The sequence below is a fragment of the Magnolia sinica genome, chromosome 1 (genome assembly GCF_029962835.1).
Source record: "Magnolia sinica isolate HGM2019 chromosome 1, MsV1, whole genome shotgun sequence".
NCBI classification, from domain to species: domain Eukaryota; kingdom Viridiplantae; phylum Streptophyta; class Magnoliopsida; order Magnoliales; family Magnoliaceae; genus Magnolia; species Magnolia sinica.
This window is the reverse complement of record NC_080573.1, coordinates 16,843,896-16,856,846: the sequence shown is the minus strand read 5'-3', so window position 1 is coordinate 16,856,846 and position 12,951 is coordinate 16,843,896. Positions and strand designations below refer to the sequence as shown.

At 41.0% G+C, this 12,951-nt stretch overlaps 1 protein-coding gene across 4 annotated transcripts in view; it reads right to left on the bottom strand.

The window, feature by feature from the left end:
- Positions 1-1,191: 1,191 nt before the first annotated feature.
- LOC131241193 (nuclear-pore anchor-like) overlaps positions 1,192-12,951 on the bottom strand; it is a 124,228-nt gene continuing 112,468 nt past the window's right edge. For 3 of the 4 annotated variants that reach the window (XM_058239915.1, XM_058239939.1, XM_058239924.1), the window contains exons 46-49: positions 7,801-7,863; positions 4,007-4,190; positions 2,592-3,901; positions 1,192-1,760 (exon numbers count right to left, since the gene is read on the bottom strand). In XM_058239915.1, the coding sequence (XP_058095898.1) occupies positions 1,701-1,760; positions 2,592-3,901; positions 4,007-4,190; positions 7,801-7,863 (1,617 nt within the window). In that variant the 3' untranslated portion in view covers positions 1,192-1,700. The remainder of the gene's footprint in view (positions 1,761-2,591; positions 3,902-4,006; positions 4,191-7,800; positions 7,864-12,951) is intronic. The other variant, XM_058239931.1, reaches the window with a different exon arrangement.

Below are 12,951 nucleotides of genomic sequence, written 5' to 3'. Positions count from 1 at the left end.
AATAAAATAATAATAATAATAATAATAAATAATAAATAAATCCAATGGCCCCATTTCAAGAAAGACTTGACAGTGAATTCCACAATTTATTTGTTCAACTTAAATTTCAGAAAAAAAATAATAATCCATGTTTATAGCCTCTGAGTGCTCGCGTATCAAGCATCATACTGCGCCAGAGCATCAAAGTTCTTCTCAATACAGTGCCCCTGCCCCGGCAAAGAAATTGCACGTGACCGTTTGCCTTTTCAGTAGGGCCTTATGTTTTGTGATCCAAACCGTTGATATCGGTCCATGTACCAAGAGTCCCATATGGAAACAATCCTGACCGTTTCCATAGGGGACCAATAAAGATTAGGTTTACAATGAAATACAGCTCAAAAACATATTGCTTGTTTGATGAATGGGTGGCTCAGATCTCACACAAATATGCCACATGGGCCATCTAACACCAAAGCGGATTGCGTCCCACCACTGCCAAGACGGACTCGGTCCTAGCAGGGGCTCTATGGGGCCACCATGATATATATTTTTATCCAAGCCGTCCATCCATTTCTGACGTATCATTTTAGGGCGTGGGCCCAAAAAGGAGGCAGATAGAAGGCTTCAGTGGACCACACTACAGGAAGCAGTAGTAAAAATGACCCCTCCGTTGAAACCTTCTTATAACCCACCTTGACGTTCATCTGCCATCCAACCTGTTCATAAGGTCACATGACCCGAATGATGGGAAAACATAAATATAAGCCTTGATCCAAAACTTCTGTGGCCCCCAAAGAGGTTTTCAGCAGTAGGCATTCAATCTCCACTGTTTCCTGTGGTGTGGTCCACTTGAGCTTTCGATCTGCCTCGTTTTTTGGGCTCATCACCTAAAATGATTTGTCAAAATAGATCAACAGCATGCATAAAACACACCATGGTGGGCCCGACAGAGCCCCTGACAGGATCGTCCACCTCTAGCTAGGTCCTGGTGGGGGTAGTACCCAATCTGTGCCCCTTACAAATGCAATGTGAGTAGCAGACCTCATGACCATAGAATTACCTAGCTTCACTCGATCTCTAGAGCACAATAGCACAGGTGTGGCCCACACATCATAGCATGGCGCAGAGGGCGAGCATGCATTGTCACAACAATCAGCACCTTCATCTCAAAATCTGCAAATGCTTGAAGACGAGCAAAAAATGCAGCATGTATAATGGAAATCAATACAATAGTTTTCATCATCATCTTACCCTAAAATCAATAGGATAGTAATAACAAACATCAACGATGCATTTTCCTGTCCCATGAATAAACTTTGGTGGGCCTGGGAAGGGGCTTGTATATGGCTGCTGCCTTCATATACTCAGAAACAAATAACCATTCGTTACAACAGTTTTTAAGTAGGTAAGAAAGCCGAGAATTTGAAAGTTCCCAACCTACTGAAAATAAGTGAAACCTCCACCATACACCGTCATGAAAAGATAACTTCCGACCATTCTGACCCCAGACATTGCCAAAAGCATGTTTAGCCTCTTAATATTGCCAATCATCACAATCATCACCACAATCATATCATCGGAATGTCTCAACGACAGGGAAGATTGTGATGAACAGTCAAAAGTTTGCTTAGCTAGATTTTTCTCCTGCACATTAAGCTCACACAGCCCAGGAGAACTTCAATGGTTAAGCTTTTCACGGAGAAGGTGGCCCACTTTCACCTCTAAATTCGCCCGCCGCCTCGTCCGCCTCTCCTACCTCGGCCCCGCCGCCCACCTTCATTCTGAGAATTCATTAAAACATGGAACAACATGAGTCATGTAACGAAAAAGAAGCTGAAAATGTAAATGTAACAGGTATGACAAAATTCTCATGCCTTGTTTGGCAGATGCCTAAAAATGAGTTCATCTCATTATAGTTAACAGGAACTATGTATTAGAGATCAAGATGTCTAATACTAAATCACTGTTAAATAAATTGAGATGAACTCATTTTTAGACGTCTACCAAACAGGGTTTTAGGATTTTCAGTAGGGCTGTGAATGGGTTGGGTCCCACAGAACCCATACATCACTAACTGGATTCGGGAACCACAAGTATCCATCAGGTCCTTGGATGTAGGTTTTGAGTGAAATAAGAGCATATGCATGGTCGCGCCCACCCAATGGATGGACTATATTGCACGCACATTTGCCACTTTTATGCATTGGTGTGAATGGGCTCTCTGACACGCTTGTGGCATTAGGCAACATCATTGCTTTGCTAGAATAATCAATATATTTAATGCTATATAATATTAATACTAAAACTAATTGGATCCAATCTGGAACCGACTTTGACCTGACGTAACCCCATTTTAAGTGGGTACGAGTTGATGGACCTGACCAGGACCAGGATAGACTCAAATTTTAACCGGGTCCAAAAAAGTAAGACAAACCAGACCCAGGTGGTATAAAAATTTGGGACCCAGATCCATTAGAATAGGGTCCATCAGGTACCTGCACATGTCTGGATAACCATTGAAAGCCCAAATTTTCATTCCTTGTTTCTCAGCAAAGTGAAAGAAATTAAGAATAGAAAAGACTGTTAACCCAAAAAATAAGTGGCAGATGTACCATAGGGCTGCTGACAGCTCTGCCGCGGCCTCTTCCGTATGGAGGAGACACCACTCCAGCTTGTCTTAGTTGAGACCTCTGTCTAGCTCTCTCGCGCAAGTCAATAGTGGTATTGCTCCTACTACCCTGCGATTCTTTTCCTTCCCCTACTGCTGTCTCTGGCATGGTACTGGTACTTCCCTGTTTTGAGATGTCACTGTCTGCAATCACACTTGGCGATCCCTCACCAGCTGCTCTAAGAGCAGCTTCAGGGCTCTGCTGAGAGTCAACACTGCCCTGATCATTTCCATTGTTATTACCAGACTTATCTGAACCTTCAGCAGCAACATCTTCTAGAAGCTCGCTACCCTCTTTCTTATCCTCGTTTTCTAGAGCCTCAGAAGGGGAAACAATCTCAACGGCTGGATCACCCATATCAACAATTGCTCCATCATTATCAATGTCGGCCGCTGCATCACCAGGCTCACCCAAGCTATCGTCGGGTTCTATGTCCATCACGCCTACCACATCAGCACTGTCTTGTGGTTGGGCTCCATCTGGCACCAGCTCTCCTTCTTCCCTCTCACTTTCGGCTTCTCCAGTGGACTGTTGTGGATCATCATTCGCTTCACTAACTTGCAGACGCCCATCAAACATTTCAGCTGTTTCTCTTGGCTTCTCTGAGAGCTCTTCTACAGTTGCATCGGATGCGTTCTGTAGTACGGGTTCATTTGGCTCCTCTGCTAGCTCCTTCACAGTATCCATCTCTTCATCCTTGGCAGCATCAACAGCCTCATCATTTGAACCATGAACTGGGTCATCCACGGCATCACGCATCTCCTCTACAATTGGAGGCAATTCAAGATTTTCAGGAGGGTGGGTGGGTTCTTCATTACCATCTTGAGGAGAACATGAACCTTTCGGCTTCTTCATCAGAGGTGCCACATCAGAGCAGGCTTCTTGTTGACCGAGTGATTCTATCCCTAATTCAGAGGCAGATGAAGAGGCCAGACGTTTCCGAGCTGCTTGCAGGGGTGGCAAAGAAACTACACCTTGAGGTTCTGGATCGTTGTGAGATGGCCCACCTTTTGCATCAGTAGCTGTAGAGGATCCTTGCATCTCCGAAGACTCGATATCATTCGGAGGCTCCTGTGGTCGTTCAAGACGAGGTCGAACTAGCTTCCTTCCTGGCCTGCGAGCTTCAATGCTGGGTTTGGGAGCATTGGCTATTTTCTCTGCTTCTTCTGTTACTTTAACTTGAGGACTTGCCGTAGGGTCCAGTGATGGAGGCTTGACAACTACAGGTTGAGCAGGAAGTTGCTGTCCTGAACCTAGAGCATTAAGTGAACTATTCAGATTCAACTCTACAAAAAGCAATTTCTTCAAGCAACAACTTGATAATATTATCAAACCAAAAAAGAAGGAAAAAAGATGACCAGTTGCTGCATGAGATGTATCGACAAGCGAAGAAAGCTCTATGGGGATAGCGTGAGCTCCAATCCCATGATCAGGAGCAGAACGCACCGCTTCTTCAAAATTATCTACAGCCTGAAAGTATGCAGCAGTTTGGTCGTCTAAGCCAGTCTCTAAAGGAAGTTGAGATCCTGAGATTCCGCTAGTCTGTGTGTCATTGCAAAAGAATATCACAATAGAATTCTGTTTGGGGGAAATTAAAAAAATAAAAACAAAAAATAAATAAATAAACAATTGAGAAGGTGACAATGATACTGAGGAAGAGAAGAAATATGGTTGGCCCAACAACAAAGAACAGTCTACCTAATGCTGGAAAGTAAACTGTAACAGAGGACTGAGGAGTAGTAAACATGATACTAGTGCATGGATGAAAGTAAATGTGTTATCCGAACCATTCATGTAGACAACAGACATTTATGCAATGCTATTAAACTGTAACTATATAAATGAAAACACAGCCTACAAAGAGGAGATATTGTTACCATTTATGTTACCCGCATATGGGTGTGGGGAAGGATTTCCAAACCCAGGCCAGAGTAAGTGTATGTGGCAAGGATTTCTTACAACTCATATATCATCATCATCGGCAACATCAGAGCCTTGTGCAAGCTAATGCAGATCAGCTTTGGTTACCACTCAAGTATAAACTGTCTTACTAACAATTAACGAGTTAAAGTTTATAGCCCACTTGAATATTCTTGAGTATCGTTTGATATCGAGTATTTGTTGGGTGCTAAGTTCAGACCATTGTATGGAGTATCCCTGATATGATGGGGACATCAGAGGACCTACTCGGATGTACCAGAGATGAAGACGACCATGCATCCTAGGATAGCTTCCATCATCTTGCATCATGATATTTTCAATAACATCCCCAATATTATCCATATCTCTAGCTTGGCAATACCAATAACACTGGTGGTAACAGAAATTTCAAGTACCAACGATATGTTGCTGAGTATTGCCAATGTATTGACATCACCAGTATTTTCAACTGTGCAAATTCCAAGTGTCGCTTGTATCACCAATGTATCAATATCATGGTGTGCCGTAAAGGCCGTTACGTAAAGGTAACGGTGGCAACCGTTACACGTTACGGGGTTGTAACAGCCGCAACAGCCGTTATGGAAAAAAATGATATGTAATTGCCGTTAACAACACGTTACATCCCCTATAAAGGCCATAATAGCCCCGTAATGGTCTATGATGAGACATACAGGTTTTTCATACTTTTTAATTAACATTACAGAGCAGATAAAAGGTTTGTTTTTTTTTTTTTTTTAAATAAAAATTTTTTTTTTTTTGGGGGGGGGGGGGGGGGGTTTATTTATAAAAAAAAAAAAAAAAAAAAAAAAATAAAAAAAAGAAAGAAAAAAAGAGAGACCGTAACGGCCGTTACGGGGCCATAACAGCCGCTATGCCCCGTATCGTACGGAACACCTTGATCAATATTGCCAATGTGTTGCCAATATTTTTAACTGTGTATCTTTCAAGTGTTGCTTGTATCGCCAATGTATTGATATCGCCAAAAATATGTTTATAGGTGCATGGTTGTATGACGAAATGCATATTTGTATGTGTGTATATGTATGCATGGATGGATGATTGGTTGGATGGATGTATGTGTGTGCACGCGCGTTCGCATGCACATATGCGTGGATGGATGGATGAATGGATCATGCATATGTTTGTATGTATGTAAGTGCATGCATGGATGGATCCACCATTTTCCCATGTTTCCCCAATATTTCCCTGAGTTAACGATACATACTTTTAGGACCCATTAAAGGGAAACTGATTATTTGATTCCTAAATATGGAAATATGCATCTCTTTTGCTATTATTTGATTCTTAAATATGCAAACATGTGTACTTTAGCATCTCCTGAAGTACCATTGAAAAATTCCACCATTTCCCTCATGTTTCTCTAATGTTTCCTTGCGTTGTTGCTACATGCTTTTAAACCCCTATTAAAGAGAAACTCACTATGTATGCATCTTTTTTGCAATTAGTTGATACCTAAATATACAAATGTGTATTTTAGCATCTTCTAAAGTTTCGTTGAGAAATTTCAACATTTCCTGTTGTTTCTGCAATGTTTCCCTCAATCAATGATACATTTTCGGGTATCAGCAATAATATTGGCAATATGATACATGTTTCTATATCCCCAGCCAGCAATACATGTAACAAAATGGATGCTACGAACATTGGTTCAGACAGATTCTTTTGGGGAGTTAAGCAACATGACATTCCATTTCGATCATGGATAGAAAACATAGAAGTCCTTGGGAAGCTGTTAAAGTTCACTAGAAGGTTCGAATAGGAAGATCAATTGCTCAATTGCAACTTATATGGTTTTTGGAAAATGGTGTGTGTGTGTGTGTGTGTGTGTGTGTGTGTGTGTGTGTGTGTGTAGGTCTTTTTTTTGTGGGGTAGGGTCTCTAGAAAAGAGATACCAGTCGAATGTTAGGATAAGAATAAGCGTACCTTTGATGGTTGGAGATACCTCTATATGTAGGGAAGGGAGTCCAATCATACGAGGATTCTTCCTGATATCTTGGAGATCCATACGGATCCGGGATCTTTGTGAGATTACCGCTTTTCGAAGATATCGGGATCTGATCTTATTCCCCTTCGGGATGTTAAGAGATTCCTCGAATCTCTAGCTCGGATTTAGGTCGGCTCCCATAGGCGGGTGACGACTCGTTACAGATCGACTTCGAGTTTCTTGACAGATCAGCATTTACCATCTTCGACCAATGGTTGGGTCGGAGGATCCGTGTTCCCTTCAACTGGGCGCTAATGGTCCTTGACCTTGTTATGGGATGCTGCCGACCAATAACCAGACGTTGGCCGTCCAATGGCCGAGCTATGACTGAGCTATGGTTGGGTAGTAACTGATCCGAGGTCGATCTATGGTTGAGCTATATCTAACCTATGACCGAACAAATTTTAGGTCAGAACACGTTTTATTCGAATGGGCTCGTAGTAATGTTTTTTGAGGGTCCTTACAGTTGCCTCAACCTCCTTGAAGGTCGGCCTGTTTCTGGACGTAGATACCTTATCAGGCTCGGGTTTTACGGGGCCCGTGCTGGTTAAGTAGAGTTGGTCCATTCCATAAGCCGACTTATCGACTTGTCGATTTTTCCCCCAACAGTGAGCCCCCCTTACTTTTCGAGCCGATCTACGGAGGTTCAAAAAGTAAGTTGGCCGTAGTTAGGTCGGCTTATGGGTGGACTAGGTCGAGTCGTATTGTCATAAATGTCAGGCATGGCAGCCAGCACGGTAGTCGAAGTGTGTCAGTCTGTAATTATGACGTGCCGTTTCGTGGCTTGAGGTCACGTGGGGCGCCAAGCCGTCTTTTCGATGATGAACCAACGAGGTCGTGACGTGTGGCGTCGTACTCCCTTCCTGATATCTTGGAGGTATTTCCAACCATCAAATGTAAGCTTATTCTTACCCTAGCATTTTACTAGTGTCTCTTTTCTGGAGACCCCACCCTACAAAAAGAAGACCCCATTCCTGACTTAGGCTTCAGAGAGTCCCCTGCACTAGCCAAGGTCTCCTTTGTGATTGGGCAGGTTATCCCCAGAGGGTTTGCAGGAAAACTACACACACACACACACACACACACACAGAGTATAGGCTAATAAGTAATGGGTAATAGAAGCAGGAGGTTGCAATCATTGGATTAACATAAAAGTATCTAAAAGATTCATCAATGAGATTAAGAAACATTTTCTGAAATAAATACCTCTAATAAATTGTCTCTAGCAAGCTTATGCCTCTCGAGTTCCTCGTACACTTTTTTCTTCTCCTGTAAGGGTTAAAGAAAGATTTAAACATAGTAACATGGATAACAGAAGAAATATCAAAATGATAAAGATTGGTAACAACTGATTTTATTTTATCCACAATACTGCAGCGGCTTAATGACCCATTGGAGTAAATACACTTTTGGGAAGAAACAATCAGTTAACCAAAACCCAATTCAGTGTGGGCCTGTATCTTAAACATTTCTATAAAAACACACTTAAAATGGAGATGCTTGGATATATGACAAGTGGAGGGGCTTGGCGGCAAAGATCCTAAGTGGATAACTTGAAAGGTTTACTGAGGGGGTTCTAGATGAGGAACAAGTGGCAATTTCTGAGCTTTGTACAATAAACTCTGCTCTGGGTGATTACTGTTCTGATCTAGATCACATACGCAGAATGGCAGAATAGGACTTGTGTAGCTGACACCAATTAGTAGGGACAAGGCTTAGATGATGCTGATGCTGATAATGATTTAAATTGTATAGGTTAACACCACTAATCAGATGTGAAATTTTGACATCTGAAACACCACTATCTTAAGGCATTTTAAAGAGATTGTAGAGTCAATGGATGGAGAACAGAATATACCGACAGAAAACATTGCAGGACAGAATGGATGCATGCAAAACATAACTACAGTTGATGTCTGGTCTGTACCATCAGACAAGCTATTATCGTCATCTCATCACCATAGCCTTGTCCCAATTATTTGGGGTTGGCTTTACAGATGCTATTTTGCCAATCATTCACTATTTCTTTCATGGATTAGTGTAGAAGATATCTCAAACTAATGCACACATCATGCCTGCCATGAGTCATTTATATCGTTGTTTCCTTGCAATGTGAGTGCTAATGGCATTCTTACAATAATACTAATATGAGAATCAAATACTGATGATACAAAATAACAGAAAAATGAGTAACAATACTGACGATGGAAGTAAGCTATCCTTCAAGGCTTTTAAGACTAAGATGCCATCTGGTAAGCTGAAAATAAGGTCAGAAAATTAATTTAAGCGTTGAAAACTTAAAAGTGCCAAATTTTAACACTTATTATGGAAAAATCTGTTTGGTAATTTGTCTGAAAAAAAATTCTAATAGCTGAAAATGAGTACTTTTTCACAAAAACTTGTTTGGTAAACACAAATTAAAAATATCTGAAAATTGGCAATTTGTCATATTTGCCCATATTTTCCAAATTTCCATCTTTTGTAGAGTACAATATGAAACTTGTTATTACCATACCTCCAAATTTAGCACACCCATGTCCAATCCAATAAAAATTAAATACTTTCCCCACCTAGTAAAGCCGAATGGATGAATAGTCCAGATCTTTCATGTTTACTCTGTGCACTGAAATGAATTGATTGTATAATGAGGCAAGTAGGTGATAATACAGGAGTAGCCCTTAGATTTGTGATCAAAGTGCATTGGTAAGACAGGCCACACCAAGGACCATGCACTATATTATTCGTTATAGAATAATCACCATTAGGAGACAAGCACACCAAGTGAGTGATGAGAAGCATTGGTCAGTGCTTTAAGGGCTTCATCATGTTGTCTGTATTTTATCCAACCTGTCCATCCATTCATCTTATCATTTTCGTGCATGATCCCAAAAATGAATTACATTCAAATATCAGGTGACCACACCACAAGAAACAATGGTGATTAAACACTCATAATTAAAAACTTCCTAGGGCCCACTGTAATTTTTATTTTCCATCCAACTTGTTGAATAGGTCACATAGACCTGGATGAAGAGAACACGCAAATACCAGCGTGGATAAAATGCATACATCAAGGTGGGCCCATAGAGCATTTCCAACACCAACTCGAGGATCACCAAGGAATCGACCCCCGGTTTAGTGGAATGAGGGTAACATCTTAGCATGCATGGTTCTTTTCGTATACTGATATGTGAATATGTGCATCGTGTTGGGTTTCAACATACTTTCTGAATCCTAATGATGGGGATATCACGTGCACACGCACGCCCCCTACGCACGTACGCAAGGAGGAGAAAGGCCCCACCATCGATCTGGATCAATGATGACGTTCAGGGAGGGCCTCTTAGTTAGAGTGTTGCGTTTTGGTTCGTTGGAGTGGACCCGATGGTCATATGAATCCCACCATGGGTTCTCATGATCATGGCCCACTATTTTAATTAATCTGGTACTTTGGGTTTTGCTTATTATTGTTATTAGGAATATCATGGACGGTTTAGATTGCTTTGATTAGTTGTTATTTTTTATTACTTCGTCTTCAAATAATAGGGGGCGCACATGGCGTGAGTTTTGGAGTATATGGTTTTATTATAAATAGGCACCCCTTGTAGTCTTTTTTGCACATTTGAAGATTAATAAAATTTCTGCTCTTTTCTGCTCCTCTAAATCTCTGAGTTGTGGAGATTCAATTGGGTGTGAAACTCTCCCTTCCTCAAAGGGCTGATTACTGTGGTGCAAAGCCACACCTATCCCAATTCGCTCTCACCTTCTACCATCCATATTTCTTCTTCTACAATCATCTACGCTTCAAATGCATTATCTATTGCAGCCATTTTTCTCTCTACAGCAGATTTCCAGAATCTAGCCCTGCAGGAGGGTTGAAACTTTGACAGAGCACCACGCACAGACCGTGCATCGGATCGGACTGAAATTTGGAGGTTTTGTGGCCCACCCCTGGCCAACAAGGGCCAAGCTAGCTGTTTTCCGATTTGTAGGCCCTACACACGTGCGGGACACCTCCAGCGCACGTGCGTTTGGGCCTTCACCGCTGTCCATGCATCTGACGCTTCTCTGGCTCGTCTCTCTCCTCTCTTTTACCCCTCTTTCACCCCAAATCCCTAACACTAACCCTAAATTACTAAAATCCCCAATTTTATGCCCTTTCTTCAACCTTAGGGTTTCCCAAATTGAAATCTGTGAACCCTTTGGATTGAGGAATTATTTCTGTGCATGTGTGGATGAATTTACCCTCCTTTGATTATTGTTCGATCTATAATTTTGATTGATCCAACCCTAGCTTGTGTAGGCCTGGGCCTGCATAGATTCTCTTTGATTGAATGCTTGAACTTTTGTATGGGATATGGAATTTTGTGTAATTGTTTATGAACTAACGTGATCCAAAGCCTAAAAATTTTGCACATCATATTTGAATTTCATGTCCTGCATCACCCAAGTACCACTATAGCGATAGACTCTTTAAAGATAATAACTTGAGGAAAGTTGTGCACGAAGTATATAAGAAGTTATTCCTCAACTGTCCAGGGAAAGGCAACTTTGACAATGAGGTAAGCATGTTTCACACTTAGCTCCTCTAAGTTCCTCAAAACCTTTACTTACAATCAATGCTAAATGCCATCAACTAATTATACAATTCCATGATGTAATTGGTATGTTTGGGTGCCACATCACGTGGTCGGTGAGGTAGAAGATGATGCTATGTAAGTTGTTACATTAGTTAGCTCTTAAAACTAAATGTTAGTTTTCATATCTTAATACAACATGTGGAACTGCAGAAAATGAATCAATTTCGCAGGCGAATAGTGGGCCATGGATGAGAGTGATTGCCAGACTATGCAGCAACTCGCTGTCCATGTGCTCACACAAACGGTGTCCTCCTCACCTTGGGAAAGAAATTAGATCACCTTCTCTCATTCATACCAACAAGCGCAAAATATTGGGTTACGGATACGAACTTGGGCGGAATGTGGCGAGTGAGTCCAGCAATTATGACACATTGTTTTTCTTTTCTTTTTTTTCTTTCTTTCTTTTTTTTTTTTTTTTAAACTATAGTCAAGAGTTTACTTCTGCATACAGGTAAAGATATCCACAATATGGATATCAACAATTATGACCCATTGATTTTTTTACTACAGTCATGAGTTTACTTCTGCAAACAGGCAGAGATATCCACAGTATGGATATTCAAGAGCTTCATATGTCCCCACCCCAGATCCATAACAACCACAGATTGTAACAATTATACAGTACCCACGAATGCGCATACTTGTCCAGATCGAAGATGATAAGTATCGGCGTTATGTGAGATAGTATCTTCACTGGCATCATTTTACTATGACATGGGCACAATATTGTTTGTTTGTGGAGAAACGGTACTATGTATAACCTTGTCGAGATAAAGATGATGATTATAAGCCACCGCACAACTCTTAAGTGGGTCTGAGCCACAACCACACATTATTCACAATTGTACTTTCAGTTTTCTACTCCTCATTTTTCTTTTGGATGTATTACTTATTTTCCCATAGAACTCTTCCTACATTTATAATTTATATGAATCAATCAGTTCAGTCAAACTATGTATAGATTAGGATCCTATACAAAGGAAATCTATTATGTGCATTTGCTTTTTATGATGTTTTGAATTGTGTGTATTGACGTCTTCTTTAACAATTCATGTAGTTTCATTGAAAAATTCGACCAATTTCCCAATGTTTCCCCATGTATCCGTATCCATATCCTAAGGGTGTGATACATTATGTAATAACGATACAGAAAACATTTATCCAAACCATAGCATCCGCGGACAAAGGGGAAATTCCCGATAGCCTCTTCAATAGGTCGATGAATTCCTCCTCTTCCTCTACTAGCTGATTCCTTTAACACGGAGGGATCTAAGAGACACCATTATCCAAGTCCAGTAACACATTACAATAGGACTATCTACGATCAGGGATAGTCTGGCTAGCCTTAGATAGTCTCCACAAAGTACTCTATCACCCAGTCACACTTCGTCCCAAAATCTGATTCTTCTTCCATCACCCAGAGGGAATCCTATTCCTTCCAGGTACTTGTTCCTCAGCAAGGAAATCTCCTTCCAAACCATTGAAACCCTATATAAGGTAGAAGCCTTAGTCCACCCAATGTTTTCAATATCGCCGATATATCCCACGATATATCTTGTATCTCACGTGTGCAATACTAAACGCACAGGTAGTGTCGATATATCCCACATGTTCGATCCAGTGAGCATTTTCAATTTACGATCCCATTTTTTGTTGAAATTGTGTTAAATCAGTGTCAAATGGTTACAAATCCATTGGTTCTTCATGTTTTGCATGA